Source organism: Bombus flavifrons, chromosome 4 (assembly GCF_040668555.2).
Source record: "Bombus flavifrons isolate JBK064 chromosome 4, iyBomFlav1_principal, whole genome shotgun sequence".
Taxonomy (NCBI): Eukaryota; Metazoa; Arthropoda; class Insecta; order Hymenoptera; family Apidae; genus Bombus; species Bombus flavifrons.
This window is the reverse complement of record NC_138445.1, coordinates 6,235,691-6,259,179: the sequence shown is the minus strand read 5'-3', so window position 1 is coordinate 6,259,179 and position 23,489 is coordinate 6,235,691. Positions and strand designations below refer to the sequence as shown.

At 25.4% G+C, this 23,489-nt stretch overlaps 1 protein-coding gene across 5 annotated transcripts; it reads right to left on the bottom strand.

Annotated features, from left to right (window-relative positions):
* Window positions 1-2,214: 2,214 nt before the first annotated feature.
* On the bottom strand, window positions 2,215-23,328 carry LOC138178880 (diacylglycerol kinase eta). 5 transcript variants are annotated; one of them, XM_069111183.1, is made up of 23 exons: window positions 22,833-23,328; window positions 18,893-19,283; window positions 18,372-18,576; window positions 17,727-17,863; window positions 17,332-17,423; window positions 17,123-17,253; window positions 16,758-16,926; window positions 16,581-16,683; window positions 11,692-12,014; window positions 11,187-11,501; window positions 10,960-11,111; window positions 10,609-10,855; window positions 10,068-10,345; window positions 9,399-9,655; window positions 8,993-9,284; window positions 8,506-8,733; window positions 6,159-6,261; window positions 5,621-5,890; window positions 5,241-5,535; window positions 4,847-5,164; window positions 4,468-4,563; window positions 3,950-4,081; window positions 2,215-3,557 (listed from the first exon to the last, which is right to left on the bottom strand). In XM_069111183.1, exons 2-23 carry the CDS (start codon window positions 18,929-18,931, stop codon window positions 3,309-3,311), a joined length of 4,431 nt encoding a protein of 1,476 aa, XP_068967284.1. In that variant the 5' UTR covers window positions 18,932-19,283; window positions 22,833-23,328; the 3' UTR covers window positions 2,215-3,308. The 5 variants fall into 5 exon arrangements, with proteins under 5 accessions (XP_068967284.1, XP_068967282.1, XP_068967283.1 ...); XM_069111181.1 differs by having other exon boundaries at window positions 2,215-3,599; window positions 22,833-23,327; XM_069111182.1 differs by lacking the exon at window positions 22,833-23,328 and adding an exon at window positions 21,929-22,127 and having other exon boundaries at window positions 2,215-3,599.
* Window positions 23,329-23,489: the final 161 nt, after the last annotated feature.

Sequence of the window (23,489 nt, the reverse complement as noted above, 5' to 3'; positions counted from 1 at the left end):
ATATATATAATTTTATTTGAAACATTATGTATTTTACCTGCAATAATATGTATATATATTACTACAATAAAAAATTTAATAGGAAATGATTATGAGTATACCCTCTACAAAATTATGTAGATGGTAATTATTACTAATAAATCATACAAAATATAATATCCTCAACATTTCTATAGTGAATAAATAATATAGAAATTTAAGATAATTCTTAAATCATCATTTCGCAGATGTAAATACATAGTTTAGTAATTTAATATTTTTTGTATTAACAAAAAAGTTATGAAAAATAGATAAAAGGAAATATATGAACACTAAGATCACTGATGATAAGATATTAAGATATTAAGAAAATTTCCTAAAATTAATAGTAGTGTGATATTTCATAATATAACATTATGATAGAATATAATAATATAATGAATGCTGAAATTACATAAACAAATACATGCGTGTAAAAGACATTCAACAGGCACGCACACACGTAAATACATATACGGCTCTACATTAATATGGATGAGAATTGGATATCAATGTATTGTGTATCTGTCGTGAATTATAAAACGAATATTATATATTATATATTATAAGACCAGGAATTAATACCTGATTAATATAACTTAAAGTTTCATTACTCTTATTTACAAGAATGAAGAAGAATATGACCAAAGATAATGTAATAAGGAGATATTAAATGTCTGAACAATCCAGCCAGAGGCAGTTCCGAAAGATAGCAATTATTTGTTTTTTGCTTTCGTAAATTTAAAATTATTAGTAATAGTAATAGCGGCAATCAATATCAATAGTAACTACAATATTATTAGTTTCGCAAGCTTATGTATAAAAAATTATTTCAAATCGAGTTAATCCCTATTTAATAAATATAATATTTAAGTGAATCTTATATATCTGTAAGGTTTAATTGTCAATCGCGTGTTAAACAAATTCTTTTATTTCTTTGTTACAGCAGCCTTGTTTTAACATAGCAACATTGAAATTATGATACATTTAAAAAACTTGTTTCCTCAGTTTCTTAATAAATTTGTACATGATATTTTTATTGCCATTGGCAGGTGACATACATTTTTCTTTGTCATTACCAGTATTATCATCATCGTCCTAATCATTGTTTATTTCAAAACTGTTATAATATGATCATAGAAATGAAATATCACTTTCATTTAATCATGTTGCATTATGTTAAAGATGCTTTCTTAAATATCTTTTAATTTAGTTAGAAATTTAAATGTGATAAAAAAAATTGCAGAGCACTTTATGTACACAGTGTGTTATTTTTGTATACACGTATAATATTTTGTTTGATTATGCATATGTGTATGTATATATACTATATATAATATTATATAATTTATCAATAGATAAGAATTTACAGCACATATAATTTTAACTGTACATAATATAAATACAAAGACATTGTTTTAAACTATTAAATTGTAGTTGGTATAATCATAATGCAAAAATAAACATGTAATTGTTGTAAGATTTATGATTCACAGTACTGTATAAATTTTATATTATTTTTCACAGTTTATGTACACATAGCACATACAGTAGTTTGTTATTTATTTTTTTCAATACATAACATCCAGCAGTTTCGTATACTCATCAGTCATTATTTGTGAACTGCTTTTTATCTTTTAATACTCAAGAATTTAAAAAATGAAATATTTTATAAGCTACGCAATAGAAAAATTTTTTAATTTTATACAAATATAAACAATTCTAAGAATATTGTAATAAATACATTATATACAATATATGAAAAATTATTTTTTTATATCAGTATATATATATATATATGTGTATTAACTGTAAAAAATAATTTTTTAATGGATCTTACAATTTAATATATGTAGTTTTCCATGTTCATTAAATTTAATATGTAAAATAATATATATACAGGGTGGTAACTGGTGGTACAAGAGGGAAGGGGGTGATTCTACGCGAAAAAAGAAGTTGAAAATATAGAATAAAAATTTTTTTTAAATTTTTTTTTTTTAAATTTTTCCATCGAAACAACGATCTACAGTGAGATCCGTTATAACGAGACGTGATAAAGTGCACGCGTACCGAGTGAAAATTCAAAGTCGATTTTCTCGAAAACAAAGCCTCAAACGAAAAATTTTTATTCTATATTTTCGACTTCTTTTTTCGCCTTTCCGCTTGTACCACCAGTTACCAACCACCCTGTATAACGAAAATTATATTTGCCAAGCTATTTTATTACAGAAATTTCATATCTCTCAATTTTGTAAGTATTGCTTAAAATTTATGATTTAATTGCAGCATCAAATAAGATAAGAAATGCTGTCTATGTGCTATATGAAAATATTAAATTATATTAGTTTTTGTCACCGATTTCATTTCAAAGATTATGAATTTAGTAGGTCATTCAATACATATTGTAATAAATATAGTTTCTCCTTAAACATAATTGTATATATATACATACACATTCTACTTTTTTTGCACAGGAAACTAAACTCAGAGTAAAATAATATAAATTGTAAATTGAATATACATATGTAAATTATTTATATAATTGACAATACTTATTCCATATCTAAATTTAGAATGTAGTTTTCAAATGTATTAATACTGTTGTAAACAAACTTAGCTGAAATCCTAAGTTGTAACGTGTATCAAATATAAAAAACAACAAACAATGATATAATACATATCTTCAAACTTATAATTTACATCAATATATGATTATCAAAGTCTTCAATTTTTTTTGTACATTATACAAAGGAATAAATATAACTTAAATTATAGTTTAATGAATTTTTATACTGTTGAAATCTTTTGTTTAATAAATGCATTATTAATGCTATGCTCATGTCTAATAATATTTTGTAATAGGAATTGCATTAAAATATATCTTATTAGACATGACTATAACATATTTGTATGTTTTTAAAGATAAAATGTTTTCCTTATAATTCCTATATAAACATTTGTCTTTTGACATAAAACCAGTTCAACAGTTTGGCACAAGTAATATTATTTTATCATATACAGCAGTGCAGAAAATAATTTTCTTATAATACTGCTGTGTCACACTAAGTGCCCTTTTTATTAGAATATTTGTGTTATACTTGTAATACATATTACTGTTACATAAAATTTTTAATTATAAGGATTCAATCCTTGTCCTACTTCTTAAACAATCTATGTAATTCAAAACCTACGTTATACACCATCCAGATGGTTATTAACTGGCATAACATATTATTTTATTGATTGTATATTTTATACTTTTAAATGTTTAAATTATTATTATTATATACCTAATTATTTAGATCATTGATAGCTTGTAAGATTCGTTTAACATGTCCTACTTTAGTAATACCAAGTTCCTTGAGATCTCTACGGGCTAATGATAATAATTCCCTACCTCGTATATCGTGAGAAACAAATTTATCAGTATATTCACCCAACTGTAAATTCTCCAACCAGGAACACACTTCTTGTACACCCCATGTAGTAACTTGATCTCGAATAGTATGTGCTCCAGAATTAGCCCCTGAACGTCGAAACTTTAACCAGAACAAACCTCTATGACGATTCTTTCTATCTCCCTATACAAAGGTACTTTTGTGAAACGTTCATTTCTAATATATATTTTTGGATTGCATATATGGTAATCATATAAGTTGTATTTATATATAGAGAGCAGGACCAATTCATGTGATCATTTTAAGTATTTTTATTATTAGTAGACCAATTAAAACTTTTTGTCATAGATAATAGATGTAAAGTTGTACAAAAAATTGAAAGTGATCTTGACAATTTATTTAAAGTATATCATTTATGACAATGACTTTTTGATTAGAATCAATAGAAGTGACCACATTAAATAGTTCACTCTGCATGAGACTTAAGAAAGATAAGATATTACAAATTAAAAAATATGAATGAAGAATTATACCTGCTCATCTGATGGTAAGCTTTGTAAATATACTAATCCTGTACCTCCTTCATCAAACGTAAATTTCTTTAATTCCTGTTCCATACTGGCCAAAGAAAATGATAATTTATTTTCTAAGTCTTCCCGTAATTTCTGAATTATATAAATTTTGTTATTAGAAAATTATTACTGAAATATCAAAAGGGATATAAGAAAATTAACCCTTCCACTATTAGTTCTTCATGTACTAATTGTCATAAGCTATATAGCAAACTCAAAGTCTTTGCATGCTCCTGTATATATTTTCAGAGGAATTACAAAATTAAATTTGATTGTTCTGTATTAGGAATGATAAATTAATCTAGTTTCAAAAATACTTTAGTGATATTAACAATGACCATAGCTGATCTAAGCCAGTGCTTAGCAGAAGAGACACAATATTATCTTGTGCAACCCATTATAATGGCTGCTTACAGTTGTGAAAGGATTAATTATATTAATGATTAATCATGATAAATGTATACAAAATATATACTTACTAGACTCTGTGCTTTATCTCTGAGTAATTCGCATGAGTCTTCATAAAGTTGTCTTGCACTTGACACCAACTCTGTTACTACTGGTCTTAAATTAATCTGTTAAAATGAAATGAATATAACTTATTAGAAATGAGTATAGTTAAAAAAATTTGTAATAGAAAATAATATCGATAATGAAATAATATAATTAACTTATATACTAAAATTAAATAAATAACCAACAAATAATAGTTCTTTAAAGAATATATTTAAATTAATTATAATAAAAGAATACTAAAAGAATACTACTATCGGAAAAAATATAAAAACATTTGCATTATTTATGTTTAAGAAAAATTATAAGTAAGAATTATAGTATGAAATAATAAACTATACTAACTCCTTGCAAAATTTTTCCATCTGGATGAACTTGTTCAAGAGCTTGTGCTGTTCGTGCTGCAACTTGATACAAATCTGGTTCCAAACTTGGATGTGATATAATGAGAAGTTTGACCCATTTAACTAAAGTTGTAACTACTTCGATAAATCCCAACAGAATATACATTTCATCATCATTTAAATATGATGGCTTATGTGATTGTAGAGACCTAGTTTGTGATTGCAATTGTGTATTGCTCAAAGTAGATGCTGACTGAGATATTGCATTGAGTGTATTGCGTTGTTTTTCCTCCCATGTTTTTAAGGATGTTTCAAGTGCCTACATTTCGATATTGATTATATTACACATATATTATTATTGTAATACTAAAGTAATATAATTCTAAATTATTTACCCTATTTCTGTAAAGCATTTGCATACGATTTTTATGTATAATACGTATAATACCAGGAGGTTGAATCCAAGCTTCACCATCAACTTGTATAGGTACTCCCTCATCACCCAAAATATTAATTTGAACTGTTTGACACTGTGCAATTCTATGATGTTGTAAGTTAATTAATCGTGATGCAGCCATTTGAACAGAACCAAATACAGCTACAACTTCCAATATACGATCATCAAATGAAGGTGCTAAAAACAAATCTCCTTCTTTTGTTCCTCCCCAAAAATTTGTACCACCCATAAAGCTAAACAAATATAGTTTTGTAAGTATGGAATGTTGATGACAATATTTTACATTTTATTTTTTATGTTTTACTTTTGTATTTTTACCTTGGAATGTTTAATACAACAATTCCTTGTAATGAAGGCAATGGTATCCGTTGACCATCACATTCTAATTGTACTCTTTGTTCAAGATTCTTATATGTTTTTTGTAACCATTGTTTGGATCCTAATACACCATACCACATGTAATTTTTTGCTCGTGAACGACATTTTTCAGGATGTTCTTCCCTTTTATGATGAAAATCAAGACTAATTTTTGCATCTATGCCAATTCCAAAATAATTATTCATAACACAGCGTTCAAAATAGCCTTCCCTGCAAAATTAGAAAAATGATATTCTATTTTATGCGTCATATTCTGTTTAATGTATTCTTTTTATTTTGACTGCAAATTACTTATTTCATTAATGTATAATATAGATTCCATTATTGTATCATTAGTTTCAAGTTAACTTTCAATATACACATTTTGAAAATTTCATCATTAAAATTGATATTATGTATTAAATAAGAAGTTGTTGAAGTCATAATATTATGTATATATATTGCATAAAATTAGCATAGCAAAAAACATATAACTTACATTAATGTTTCATCAGGATCCATTAATGGTGATACAGCAGCACATAGTGCATCTGCATTTGCAAGTAATGCTTGACTAATAAGTCCTGTTCCACCGCTGACGTCTATAAAGATATAAAATAATAAATCTCAATAAAAACAATAATAGATATAAAATAATAAGCAAATAATATACGTTTGACTGCATAATAAAAAAAGTTATATGTTCAATATACACATAATTCTAATGAGATTATTTAAAATATCTTAATTTTTTCTTATTAATTTTATATTAAAATATTACGTTTCTATAGACAGCATTCAAATTTTGCAATTTTATTTTACGTTATAGTTAAATTATAACAATTATTTTATTATATACAAACATTATTCTGGAGAAAAGGCGTAATATGTCCGATCTACAAGAGGGGAGAAAGGGAGCAGTGAAGAACTACAGAGGGGTCACGTTAATGAACACAGCATATAAGATTTATGCAGGAATACTGGACAAGTGGCTGAAGGTGGAGATCGAAGACAAGCTGGGAGAGAGCCAATTTGGGTTTAGGAAAGGAAGAGGAGTGATAGGCGCACTGTATGTATTGAACCACATAATAGACAAACAATTGAGCGGAGAAAGAGGGAAGCTATATACATGTTTCGCGGATTTAAAGGCAGCGTTTGATAGGGTTAGTAGGAAGAAGCTGGGGGAGATAATGAGGAGAATGAGGGTTAACGAGAAGTTAACCAGAAGGATAGAAGAGATATATGAGGAAACAAAGAACATAGTGAGGATCAGGAACCATAACACAAAAGAGTTTTGGACAGTGAGGGGAGTAAGACAAGGGTGCCCGTTGAGCCCGACACTATTTAACATCTATATGGCAGGACTGGAAGAGGAAATAAGAAAAGGTCAAGTAGGAGGTAGAGTGGTAGGAGACAGAAAGGTATGGTCACTATCATATGCAGATGACATTGTATTGATAGCGGACAGACAAGAGGAGTTAAAGGAAATGATGAAGAGATTTAAAACATTCCTAAAGGAAGTGGAACTGGAATTGAGCACGGAAAAGACAAAAGTAGTAGTGTTTGCAAAGAGAAGGAACAATAGGAGACAAAGGAAATGAAGATGGGGTGAGCAAGAACTAGAAGAAGTGGACGAAATAAGGTATTTAGGGTACATACTGCAGAAAAATGGGAGTGATGAGAAGCATATTGAAGACAGAAAAAAGAGGGTAACAATAGCAATGAAGAAGACATGGAGCGTAGGAGAAAGGATATTTAAGTGGGACTACAAGAGGAGAATGAGGATGTTTGGAGCACTGGTAGAGAGTGTGGTGCTGTTTGGAGCGGAGGTGTGGGGATGGAATGTAGAAGAGAGAGTAGACAGAATAAAAAGGAGATATGTGAAATGGATTCTAGGCTTAGACACAACAACGCTGAATTACATTTTGATAGAGGAGTGCAGAGGAAATAAGAGAAAAGGCACTGAGAAGAGCAGTAAGGTATGAGGAGAAAGCCTTAGAATTGAAGAAGGAATTAGTAAAGGAGTGTATAAAGGAGAGAGAAAGGAATTGGGGAAAGGGACAAGAAGGGAAAAGAGCAAGAAAGAAGAGGTTAGAGAAGGCGAGAGAGGAAAGGACACAAGTGGAGGCAGGAGATGGACAAGAAAGGATGATAGCAAACCAAATCATAGAAGAAAGAGGGAAGAGAGAAACAGAGGAGAGGGAGAAAAGGATAAGGGAATCTAAGTACAATAGATATTACAGAAACATAGCAAAAGAAGAGCTACCAAAGTATCTAGAAGGAAAGATGAAATGGAAGGACAAAAGTATGTTAGCAAGATTTAGATGTGGTAACGAAACCAGAGCAAGGAAACACTGGAAAGAGGAGGGAGAAAGAGGATGCAGATTATGCAAAAAAGGAGAGGAGGACTTGAAACACATATTAGAGGAATGTGAGATAACAGGAGGAGCAAGGAACATGGTAGAAACACTAAATGAGACTGGAGAAGGACTGGCAAAATTGAAAGCGATAATAGAGAAGAGAAGAGTAGAAGAGCAGAAGAGGGGGAGGTACGACAGGAAGGGAGCACAGCAAGGAAATAAAAGCCAAAGACGGAAAGAGCACTTAGTTATAAGTGTTAGTTATAAGTTAGTACATAGAGATAGATCAAGTAAGGTGCAATAGTTAAGTATAAGCAGTTGTATATAGTTATAGAAGAGCTAGTATAAGAGATATATAAGTGATGTAATGGAATTATATAAGAGATGTAAACCGAAAGTCATCCAAAGCCGAAAGGTATGGACTAAGTATAAATAAATAAATAAATACAAACATTATTCTACCTAAGTATCAAAATATTTACTTACTTGGCCACATGGGTAACCGAACTAATGGGTTAATAATTGGTAGCTTTTTAACATCCTCTGTTTTTTCAACAGATTTCACTCTTTCGTGACGTAAACTTGCGTTAGAACCACCAAATTTCGCAGCTGTAGCAGCTAAAGAAACAACTTCTGACGCTTTTAACAAACTTCCACTGCTAATCCGACGAGTTGCTTGAGGAGAGAAACCCGATTCTGGTAGTTCTACGCTTACTAATGAATTACAAAATTATAAAATAATTATTTTATAGAATAAAGTTATATATATTAAATTTGAATAAATAACTCATGATAAAAGTTACACGATATTATGAATTTTTCTAAAATAAAATATTTACAATGATGTAGTAATTTTTGATTACTTGAATAACTATTATCAAATTTAATAACGCGCACGCGCATATGTAGTAGTAATACATGCTAATTTGTACATAATTATTTAAATTATTTAAAATGTAAAACATTAACTTACATCTTTCCATACTTTCACCAATGTGTCGTCTTAAATAAGGATTCATTTTATATTCTACATCTGAATCGTGCTGACTTTCAATCGACATTGATGGACTGGGAGGATTAATTATAACACTTATTGTAGGTGGAAAGTTATTAGGTTTTTCGTTTGTTGGAGTTGTTTCCGAAGATACAGTAAAGCAACATACAGGGCTTAATAAATCGGATGCTTTAGCATCTTGAGAATCTTTAAATTTATTCGCTTCGTTTACATTCTGTCCTGTTGATCCCACTTTGTACTTAATTTTGTTCTAACGGAAATATTCATTAAATATTTAAGTATAAATTCAAGTATAGTAAAATATAAATAATAAAGATTTCTTTATAAACATATACTTAATAAGTATTAATTTTGTTATAATTACCTCTATTTCTATAACAGTAGAACTCTTTGTTGATCTTTTAAATGATCGCCTAGCAATTTCATTTGTAAAATCTGTATTTTCTAATTCATTTTCTAGGTACTCTCTTACAGAATCATATTCTTCTCCATTTATTATACTAGTCAAATCTTGTCCTATTAAACTTTCAGAATTTTGTATTTCACTAGTGACCATTTCTGAATTATCGGGAGAATCAATGTGCCTAATTTCAGAATCAAATGCATCACTACCTATATACCCTGAAATAAATACCAATGAAGTACAATTTACATCTTCTGAAAATATTCGTACGAAAGTTGTTTTTAAGTATTCATTATAACTTTAATTATAACATTTTATCATTTAAAAGAATTTACATTTACTGATTTATTAATTCATTCATTCATTGATTTACTGATTCACATTTATAAGGTTATATAAATTATTAATATATTTTATATATAAAAAAGTGCTATATTACAAATTAAAAAATGATAATAATTTTAATAAAATAACGTCATTTCTAATATAAATATTAAATAGAATGTTACAAAATAACTAAAATAAAAAAAGTAAAATAGAATTTAAAATGATCTAATTATCCAAGAACTAGAAATTATTATATTGATATTAATAATACTGCTACTTAATTACTAACTTAAAACTAACTACCTTTAGTTACTTCCATTTTAGTTTTATTTTCAAGTTTTTGTTCATGTTCTTCTGGTGATTGAATTGAATCTATGTCAGAAGAAATGTCTTGTGTAGTTCCATCTTCCGAAGGTGAACTTGTGTCAAAAGTAGTTCTTGTAACACTAATTTGAAATTCTGAAGAAATATCTATGTTATTAGAGTCAGATATTTGTTGGTCATTAGATTCAGGTGTTTCTGCTTCTTGCTCATTATCCAGAGAGACAGACTGAGCTGTAGGCAGTTGAAAGTTAAATGAACTGAAAATAAAATCCAATAAACTTATTAGTTTCTGTATTTTCGGTAACATTTATTTAAATTAGAAGCTTTATTTTAATTTGTAAAATATAATCTTTCAAAAGAATTTGTAAACATGTAAGAAAAATGACAAAATATCATAAAATTTTTTTTTGAATTCAAAATATGTGTAACTTTTTATATTATATTCAAGTAAATAATGAAGAAAGCTTGATCTTAATTTTTGTTAATAATTTATATATCACATAAAAATAAAGATATTTACACTTGCGGTAAATTTTCACTATTTCGTCTACTATCAGCAAAACCATCAGGTGCAGGTAATGTCAATAATTCCTCTGGTTGAGAATCTCTCCTAAGATCAGGTATTGGACTCAAAGATGCCAAGTTAGGCACTGGGCTAGTACATGTTGAATTATCTGCACTTCTTACAGATTCTATTAATGGTCCTACAGATAAATTGTCAACGTGATCCACTCTTAAACCAGGGATATCCAATTGTTGTCTTTTATCTACAACGTATTTTTTCATTATAAATATTTTTATTAAACAAGAAGATAAGATACATTAAAAGCTTTCTAATAAAAATTTTAACCAATTATTAATATAAACTTACTTGATATTGAATTTAATACAGTATCATCTTCTAGTGAACTATTTGTATTTCCTATTTTAGCAGCATGTTTTGTATTTATATTAATCTGATTATCTATAACCAAATGAGAATATTCCACAAGTTTTCTTACAATTCTTTTCAAACTGTTTGCTCTAAAAGTTAATGAAGTTCAATAAAAATATTACTCATTTTTTATTTATATTTAAACAAACAAATATTTAACATACCTCGAAATTACAGTTTCCTTTTCTATAAGTTGTCTCCTTTTCTCAACTTTTTTCAAATTTGTTATATCTTTTTCAGGTTTTTCTAATACACCTTTTTCACAATTATCAGGTGAAACAGAAATTTCAGTATTTAAAGTAATGTTATCTGCATCATCTAAGTGCTCAGTTAGATATCCTTCCTCTTTGCACAATATTTCTAAAAATGAATTAAGTTTTTGCTGAAGTATTTTACATTTTTCTTCCACTTGTTGGTCCTCTGAGTTTACATTTTCCAATATATATGTTGCAAAATCTTTCACTATGCCACATAAAATTCTGTAAAAAAAAATTGTATTAAAATAATGTATATACATAATTTTTATATACATATTTTTTTCTTAATAATGATAAAAATGTTATATTAATTAAATAATTTTATTTATGAACTTATAAGTTAATGAATCAGTTTCTAGTTGCTACCAGAGATTTTATATTTACTTTTATATTTTTTGCATGAAATACTTACCTAATATTAGATAAAACTACATTTTCTTCGTCTGATTCTAAAATATTTGTTATATGAGTAACAACATTATCCTCATATTGATGAATAATACTAGATTTTAATGTAGTATTAGAATGACTTAAAACACTTTTAGGACATGGCAAAGATATGCTACGTTCAAAAGTCATAATACTCCACCGATCAAGCATTTTTGTGCCTGCTTTCTCATACTTTTCCAATAACTGGGGTAAATGAGCATCATCATCACAAGAAGATCCCCAACCCAATACACGTGCTAGGTCATTTCCAGTTCCCAATGGTAGAACTCCAACTTGACACTGCTTCTATTTTAAATTTTTATGCAAAGAATAATCTTATTAGAGTTCTTAAAAATATGTGCATTCGGAAGTAATTGATACTTATATAAATGTTTTAAAATCTCGAAGTCTATATAATCATATATTGCTAATCAATCAATTATTTTTACATAGATATAATGAAATAACTACATAAATATTGAGACATCAATTGCACTATTAAATGTATCATTTTTTATCTATTACACAACATACATCGCAAATAAGCAAAGCAATAGTTAAACATTCAGAGAAAAGAAGTTTGTTTCTTATAATAAAAATACAAATTTTCAATATCAAATTTATTATAAAATATTTAATATTAGTCTACTGTGCAAGTAACATTCTATTTCCTAAATTTCTTATTATATATAAAATAACAACCTTAATGTTCCTAGAAAGCTTTTGTTGCAAATGCGACTACAAATTATAATAAAGATATTACTATCAATTATAAAGGTGCTTCCATTAATTTTTAGTATATAATTTAAAATGCATTTTGAATAATAACAATATTTAGGTAGATATACATTTACATGTACATACATCATTTGATTTTTCTTTTATTGTTATGTAAGTCTTTTTTTTATTAATCTCTACTACATATTTAAAATATAGTTATTTATATTTACTTAAAATAACTGTCCATAGAAGAAATAAATTACATAAATTTTTACATGAAGTATGTATCACACAGTAAAATAATTTATATCCGCTATTAATATTTGTTACATTTTTTATTTGAGAAACGCTTTTGTACAAATCCTAAAAATATATTCTTATTAGATATGTCAGTGCAAATAGTATTATGAGCATAAATAAAATTTACTTTAATTTTATATAATAAATAATATTAATATAATAAATTGATTATCATAATCAAACTAAATATTTTATGATTACAATTTTGCACCTAAAAATTGATAAAGAAACACTATCTAGAATTGAAAATCAATTTTATCAATATTGTTTATAATAATCAATGAATTTTAAAATGTCTTATTTAAGAGATATGAACTTTATTCTTTAAATATACAAATACAAATTGGTAATTAAAATTCAAACTATGAACATACACTGAACTACGAAATATTTTGAACTTGTAATATAAAAGAGTAATTATTATTAAACCTTAGAATTATGTTTTTTTAATCAATTATATCAGATTTTGGATTATTTTTGGATAAAAATTATTTAATAAGAAAAATAAATTGGATTTTTAACTAATAAATTTTAACTAATAGTAAGCATCTAGCTGCTCAACATTTGAAACTACTAACTTAACTCATGTATATGCATCTACATAACAGTAAAACTATAATCAGCATTTATTCTAAAGCAAATGTGCAAAATCTTGTAATTGCATTATATTATGTGTAAAAGAATACAATAGTTAATAATTCAAAGAATTATTAGGAAGAAAAAATGAAGTAAATATGTATACTAATTCAATTTTTATCTTCAAATATTTTATAAAACTTTTTATAACAATATAAATAACATTACAACCTATAAGCATACTATAAGATAGTTACTGTGATAAGAAATTGTAAAACTCCTACATTCTTTTGTACTATTAAAGTTCGTAAAACTGATTCTCAATGCTATCATCTGCAATTATATCTTATATTATCACTATAGCTGCAATCTACTAATATATGGAACATTATACAGATCAATCACACACCTTTTGGATCATCTGGTGCAGCATTCCACTACAAATCCAAATCCAGAGGAACTAATTCCATTGTTATAATCATAGGAAGATTTGTTTTGTATTTTAATCCAAATTCCATTGGTTCCAATACTGCTCCAGTCTCTTAATTACACTGAGTTATGTAACAAGATAAGTGAAACATAAGAAACAAACTTTTGGAAATTTTTCCCAAAACATTCGTTTTTAAGTGAAAAGTGTCTAATACAAATATTAAATCCTCAGTTTCATTTCAACTTTTGTTCTTTTTCTAAATAACTATTTTATATCTATCTATTTGTTTACTATTCTGTGTGCTTAAGGTATTTATCTGTAAATAATTTTACAATTTCCAAAAAACCTTACATTGCCTAATAATATAATAACTATAATAACTCATTTTACTTTTAAAGTTTTGATATTGTAACTGAATTTACTGTGTTTACAATTATTGTGTCCAATAATTACGTTTTAAAATTATAATAAAATTAATAATTGGTAACTATCATAATAAAAATGTATAATTCATAAAACAATGTAACATTACTTGCCTATACTATTTCTGTAGCTAATAATTTATATCATAATACCCTTCTTAAACTTTTATGTAATATTGTTTAATAATTAATAATAAATTATATAATATATAAAATTACGGCTTTTATAATAGAGTATGTTTTAATATCAGTAATTAATTAAACTGATTTAATATGAATATGCTGACCACTAAATGTATTAAAAGATTTAAAAGAATTACCATATGAAATTGTAAATTAAAAACGTGTAAATAATACTCTAATACTTAAATATTTATAGTATATAAATAACAAAAATATTTAACAAGACATTCAAGAATTATCAAAAAATGCGTGCTTAACTTACACTTACCATCTACAAATAAAGTTAATGAAGCTTCACGTATATAAAGAATCCTAATGCACAAACACCAGTATCATCTGAAATAAAATTATAAAAGAGACACGCCATGCTGTTTGAAATATTAAAGCTTTTCGTTATTATATACTTAGTCTTTCTGTAATATTTACAAATTTATATTACTAAGTTGGGATTTAAAAAATAATTTTAAATATTTATCCTTTCAATTTTTTTAAAGTCCTAATTTTAATTGTCCAATCTTATACATTTTCCATATTACCTTATAAGTATGCTTTACATTCTTTTAATTCTGATTTACATAAATATAAGTAATAAATTTTATAGTTGCGTTTGAATCTAGTAAATACAAAAAATGATAAAAAATTTACATTTGAGGAAATATGGATTATTCTTCAAAATTGTTAAAAAATCGTTAATTGACATTAAAAGAGAAAATTAAAAATTATTTAGAATCGAAAACAATAACAGTTGAAAGTTTAATAACAATGTTGTGGATCTCACAATTTTAAAGATTTTATCATATTAGTTATAATAATTATAACAAAACAAACTTACTTATCAAAACTAATGATTTTATTAAATACAAATAATTAATTCTCTTATTTTATTTAGTTTAATAATTTTCAAATGAATTTAAACTAAATTATTACTAATAAAAATTATTGATTATTTAGAAAATTATAAATAACTTGTTGGAACGCTTCTTCTAGATTTATTTATTTAAAGTTTTACTTAAATATTATCAAAACATTATCAATGTTCAAAAATGAATTCGATTTTTAAAAAACAAATATATTTTTTCTACTAATTTTCAAATTTATTCTTTGCTATATATACAAACTTTGTATTTAAACATATATATTTTGAAATGAAAATTTACGAAATTAATGTGATATGAAACAAAGTTTTTATCTAGTACTTTTAGCTAATAGTAAATTAAAATATTATATAATCACAGAAAGATTAAGCAAATTGAATTTGTGAATATCGTATTAACTTCACCTATTACAAATGATTTTGTAATTTTAAATAATAAAGGAAAATACTATTTATCAAAAGAACTGTGTGATTGTAGATGACATAATATGATGACGATAGTTTGAATAGTGATATGTCAATTTTTAATGTTTAACCTCAATGCAATAGTATTTCTTCAACAAAGTTATTTTATTCTAGATACACTACATATCATTATTTAAATTTATTAGTTTTCATTATAAAACATGTTTGATATTATACTTCAAATACTTCAAATATAATAGTACATATTAAATATCGTGCCTTGTACAATATTCAATGTCTTTCAATATTAAGTTTTCTCATGCAGTGATTACAAAATTGTCGATATACAATTTTCATTACACAAAGCAAGTAAATATATCCCTTGTTTATAAAAAAAATAGAAAAAATTCAATACAGAATTCTCAGTAATGGTGTATTTTAGGATAACTTAATACTTCTAGTAAGTAAAGATAACAGAGTACTTAAAATTTGCCATTCCAGTAAATTGGATGATAAAAAGTTGAATATTTCACTTAAAAAAGCAAAATTAATTTCTAAATTTCTCCTATTTATACATGTGAAAATTGTTATCACCATATTATATATCTCTTACAACCATAATTGAGATAAATAGTGGGATATCCTATATGGATATGTAGTATATTATATAGCAAGATAATATGACATTCAAAACAATAATAATAAAGTGCAAACATGCGAATGATAAAAAACTAAACTCTTTTTATTATTTCCATCTCAAAATTGTAATTTTTAAATATGCTATAATATTTATAATCATATTTTATATTCGTGCATATTAATACTCTACAGAGCATTACAGCTTCTGCATGGCATAAACATATTCAAAGTGAATTTATATATACATTACATAATAATACTTTAAGATCATGCAATTAGCAAATATTTACAAAATCACAAAATTATTTGAACTTTTTACTTACATGCATTCCTAGGCGATCAATTTCAGAAAGAACCCAACCAACAGATCCATCTCCACTGCATACCAATATACGAAAAGGATCGAAGTGACGGAATAATCTTAACCTATTTGTAAAGAAATATTAATAAGCTGTATTGGCTTAATCTAAAATTATACAAAATTATATAAAACATTTTACCCTGGTCCTGGTCCTCCTTTTATAAGATCAAATACTTGTGCTGGATTTAATAATTGTTTAAATCTTCTAAGAAATTTAATACCTTGATTGTCACCTGATTTACTATTTACAAATACTAAAAGTGGGCTGCATCCAGTAGGTCTTGTAGCTTCCCAAGCTTCATCGCTACCTATTAAATAATTATTATGCATTATATAAAATTCGTTATATTACAAAACCAATCTAATAGAAATTTGTCTTCTGTGATACAGAATAATAATATAAAAGCTTAATATTCATTAAATAATTATATATCGCAACTAAGCTATATAAAATAATAACAATAAATATTAAATATATTAAGAAAATTTTATAAATAAAGTCACCTATACTATGCAGTGCTGTAGGAGGAACTACACTCAATTTAACTGGTCCTAATGGACACTTAACACTTATAGCTGGTCTACAAGCTGTATGTACTGTAGCTCTGCACCATAAACATCTCCAATCTTGAAGCCTAAATAGTTAAAATAAGAAAATAAATACGAATTTTAAATACGAATTAATGCATATTTTTCATAAATTAATGTTATACCTCAGTACAGAGCCACAAGTTTTATCACATACAGAACATTTTGAGGATACTGGTAAATTGCCTTCCATCCATTGATGTGGCATAGTAATGTTCTATATAAAAATAGTTCATAAAATAAGTTGTAATAATTATAATTTTTTCTCCAATTAATTCAAAGAAATAATGTCATACAAAATAAAAATCATTTTTATTTTGTTTTTATTTTAATCTTCCTTTTACTTGAATTTTATTGTTTTCTTTAATACATAATAAAAAATATATTTCAATAAAAGAAATTATATATTAACTTTTCTATATCTAACAGAAATAAAAAATGAATGTATAATATAAATCTAAACATTTTTCGAATGCCAGTATCTTTAAGAGAAAAATTTTAATCAACTGTTTGCACATACCCCATCTTGGTCCTCAATAATGTCCTTGCCAATAGATGCCAATGTGGTCCATTTGCAATTATTTATTGCTTTTATGCTACATCGTTTGTGTACTTTATATTTACATATTTCACAACTTAAACCATGGGAAGTAACACCTACAACATATAAGTCAATATGTATTAACTATCTATAGTAAATAATAACATAATATAATACAATATATCAAATAACATAATATAATATATAATATCAAATTTATACATTAACTAGTACTTAATAAAATACCATTAGAATTACAAAAATTGATACATTTAAGGACAATTTTATTGTTTTATAAATATCTTTTATCTTATGACAATTTTATATTGATGTTTGTTAAACATCATAGAAATATAATTACCTCAACAATCATAAACTTTATTTGTAAAATTAGTGTATCATATTAAATTAAATATCAAAAATCATATATTAACAACAAAAAAGATGTAATAACAATAATAAAATAAAAACGATATAATGAAACTAAAAATTTTATATATAATTCAAACATGTATATCCTTGTTAAAATATACTTTTCTGTTGTAAAAATTGAACAATTATTTTATTAAATACATTAATTATAATAATAAAGAAAATTATTTATAATAAAATATTCATAATTACCATAAAGAGCATCTCTGCAAATATTACAGTAAGTTGGTCTTGCATGACTTGTTGCATACCACTGATGATTACCACTAAGCATTTCTGCAATTCCAGAATCTGTCTGAGTATGATTTTTTGTTACTGTTTTTAATGCATTCAACCAATCTTCCATTTCTTGTTTACTTTTGCCACAGAGAACCAGTGATCGAAATGGAGTTATCACCTTAAAACACATATGACATACAATTATATATTGTAATAAAAATATTTGTTCAATATTTTACTTTATTAATGTTGAACATTTCTATGAAAAAATATGAATTTTATATATTGTTTTATATAATCTTTGTGAGAAGAAATATCACACATCATTTTTTTTATTGTTCTAAAATAAATACATATTAAATAAATAAATATAACAAATATACTACATACGATAAAGATTACTACAACTGCCACATTTATATTAGATTATAAATTGACATTTAATTTTGAAAAAAGTAACCTTGTATATGTATTTATGGCGTAAATCGAATTACCTTGAATCGAGTACGGGTTCTCTGTTGCTTCGGTGACATTTGAATTGCAATCTCAAACACGACATTTGTATGTATATAATTTGCACGTACTTCAAAGAACAACAAATGTTACATTCAAACGATAAAAAACAATTTTTGAACATACGAAAAATATAACAAAATGTATTGAGCATCGAAATAACGGAAGTATATAATAGTGGTGTGCGCACGATGCTCTTTTCTTCTTCTTTAAGCCATTGCTATGTCCTATTTTCCATGGCGCATGTCATGTCACCTCATTTATAAATAAATATCCGAATGAAAACGTAATGCATATTGTTGCAAACGTAACTTATATTGTCAATGTATTTCTATTATTCATATTATTCAAATCTCTTTACCATAGGAAGAGCTGGAAACGAAAATTGAAAACGAATTATATAATTAATTGTTAGTGCTTTTATTCAAAGATTCAATAGTATTAACATATGTATATATATATGTATATATTTATTTTCATATATTGATCATGTAATTAATTACAAATTTAAAAATCAGAATATTTAAGATTACAAAAATTATAGACTTAATTATTTAAATTATATACATTGACGTGCAAATTTCTGGCCGCATAAATTCTCCTATTTATATTTCAAAAGTGATACATATTTTAAATTTTGAATGTTTGAGTAATATTATACAACTATCTAAGAATGTGTATTATATATAGAATATGTATTAATTTGTGTATTATGCTATTTTCTATTACTTATCATTACATTGCGGATTTTTATGCATTTATGGTAAATTTAAAAACACAAAGCATTTAGAATATACATATATACAGAAATATAAAAAATATTTGAAATAAACTAATCATTATAAAATTTAAAGAATAAAATATATTGTATATTGCATTGTATATATTGTATATATAATCTATATAGGTTTTATTTTTTTAATTATGACCATAAAAATATATATTTGCATAAAAATTCACGGTTTATTTATCATTCTCTTATAATCAATATTATTCAAAATTCTTTTAGATACCATCTCTCAAATGCAACATTAAAAATTTATTCTGATCTGAAATTTTTGCACGCCATTGTAAATTATAAAATTGAACTAATAGCAATAATTATTAATATCCTATTCTGTCTTGAAAAAAATTTGGTAATAAAATGAATAATAAAAAATAAGCATATATTGCAATTGTTTGTACTTAAAATGCAAAATTTTGGTATATTAAGATACTAAAATTAAATATAACGCTGTATATTTTTTAAAAATATAATTACAATTCATTTACAATTTTTAATTAATGAATAAACAAATACACGTATGGATGTATGACACATAAATAAACTGTGTATTATATATACGTAATTCATAATATTTGTTTATATGTTTCATAAAAATAATTCTATATAAGTTTATTTACGAACTTAAATATTATATGTTATAATAATGAAATTTCTAATAAAAAAGAAAGACAGACAGGCTATATAAGCCAAAGGTAAAAACGTTACACAAAATGAGATGAACCTGATCTTGATGACTAACGGCGACTATGCGATTTTTTTAACTTGTTCTGATTCGGATAATGACATAAACGTCACAAATATTTCTGTAGCATATTTACATGAGAATTTAAAAGTGTAAAAAACAATTGAGAATTTTCATGTTTTTCTACAACAAAACGGATTATGCGAATAAGTTGATTTTCAATACACAACAAGGAATATATCTAATAGTTATTTAAAATTAATAAAAAAATATAAAATATTCTTGTACACATGTGATATTTTTCATGATTATACTACTGTATGTATTCAAATTCTTCTGACTGAAACAATCCAATATGCTTTTTTGAAACTTCCTTCTCAAACTGATACGCTATTCTCTATTTTTGTGTGGGAAAATAGCTTTGCACATTACATATTTATACATATACTCGCTGCCTTTTAGATAGAGCTAAATAGAGCGATAGAAAATGGAATAGATTTAAAATCAGAATAGAAGAGTATCTGAAGGATGATAGGTCTAAAGAAGAAATAAAATTGAAAGGCTGAAAAACAAAGAAAAAAGACTTGAAAGAAAGTGATCATAAAAGTGATAGCAGTGATGAAGACTGTTATATAGACTAGAAAATACCTGCACTTATATTTTTAAATTATTGACTAATCAAAAAGGTAGAAAAAGAAATGTATTTGAATTAACTTTCCGTAATTTTATAATTTTATAAGTAGATTTGAACCTAATGAATTTATGTTAATACAAGCATGTAAAATAGGAGAACATGAGTGAGTGTGGAGAAAAGAACATTATAAGAAAAAGAATTAAGAGAATCAAAATGAATGCAATTCGTATAATGTAATAAATATGTTTGAATATAGTGTACAGAATCAGAGAGTAACATAAAGAAAAATAATAAACCAAACCAATTTAACCAAAAATAAAAATCCTGATTGAAACTTTTACTTTATGGAGTAAAAATAAAATGTTACAAAATGAAATCAAATATTGTTAGCAATTACAATATATATTTTAATAATAATAAATATGATTTGTTTTTACAAATTTAATTTATGGCAAAATATGTATTAGAGATTACATACAAACCGTTATTGACATCTTTAAAGAGAAATTGATCTGTATAAATTTTCAAATATTTAGATATAAGTATTATAATTGTGCAATATAAATATAAATGATATATGAATATTAAAGATAACTCAAATAATATATATAATCTCACTAACATTTTATGTATGGTACTTATATTTGAAATATTTACATTGGTTTTAAGCAAACGTATATGTAAGGCAAATTTCAACTATGTTTGAACAAAATTGTAGCTTTTAAATTTGAATAGAGAAACAGATAAGCAAGAGAGGTATAAACAAACAAGTCTGTTAATAGCAAATGAAAAAGGTTGAGTGAACACATAAATGAAAATAAGAAACAAACATCTCACAAAAAAACAATACAAATAAATTATAAACACTATAACAGTATAAGAAGACAATAGTATAATTTGGCAATTACTCTGACAAAAAATATTGGAAAATTTCTCATATCATTCTAGCAGTATCATTATAGCTTTTTACCATTTTAATTTTTAATAATAATGTAACTGCAAAACTTTCATAATTCTTGAAAATAAAAGAGCATGAAAGATAATTATTTGATTTTAAATTTTTGCTATAATTTTATAACTACATATACAGCGATATATAGTGGCATTATTAATTCCTAAAATCTTGATGTAGGAAAATTATTTTGCTATGATGAACTGATTTTGCTATCTATAATATATTATCAATAAAATTACTGTTATATTAGAAAAAAGAACTATAATAAAAGATGTAAAATAAATATTTAAAAGTATAAATAGTAATAACGTATATATATTTAACAAATTATAAATAATTTTGTGACTTTTACCAATTGTGTTTGTGCAATTCCTATAATAGCAAACTTTTGTCTTTTCAAAACAAGATCTATTTTAATCCCAGTGTAACTCAATATTTTACTACAATCCATTGTGTAAATTTATGTATTAGATAGATTGCAGATTTTTATGCATTTATAGGAAATTTAAAAGTGTAAAATTGCACGCAATACACACAATATGAAAAAGTATATAAAATGTCCAAAATATAATGCTTTCTATAATACTTAGTAAGTAAAATAATTTTCTATCTAGGTTTCTTTAAATTATATGTTAAAAATATGAATTCGCACAAAAATCTGCAGTCTAATAGTATAATAGCGTTAATTGACTAAAATCCCAAGGAATACTGATGGAAATGTAAACACAATACAAGTTTGTTATCATTTTATCTCTATTTATTTTGTATATTCATATTACATCTGAGAAAATTCACTGAAATTATGTTAATAAAGGTTATGCTTTCATGTTAGTATAAGCTGGTACAATACCGTATTTACGTACCATTTGCAATTTTCACATTATCATAATTATGACGTAAGAACTGAAGATAATACATGCGTGCTATCTTTCTATTTAGGAGTGTACATATACTATTTTGCACTATAATTGCTTCACTGCAGCATTATGTAATCTCATTTACTGTGATAAAATATCACAAACATTTTATTATGAACAAAATCATGGAAAATCATACTAGCTAGGTTATGTTTACATTGAAGTGAAAGTCTCGACACTGTTGCCAGATTTCGTTTCGCCATAGATCGTATTTAAAGTAGGCTGTGATATAATATATCTCTAACTATTATAATTTAATTGTAATCAAAATGCAACTAATTGTATTGTATAATTTTCTAAAGTATACTTTTCTTTCGTTTTCTTATTAATTCTTGTTTTTCAAGAAATTACTCAATACACGAATGTATATGTTTTGTTGGGCCATTATGCCTTTATATTCCTTTGTATGTAACGGTTGCGAACAGGCTATGTAAACTGTTACAAGATTTTTCAACTAAATAATTTGTATTTAAAAAATTTTCAGACAATTGTTAAAAAAATATTAAATTTCTAAAAAACAAAGCTACAAAGAGCTTTCCGATAAGATTATTATTGAATGCATATCATGAAACGTTTATGTAATTATATGACATTATGATATAA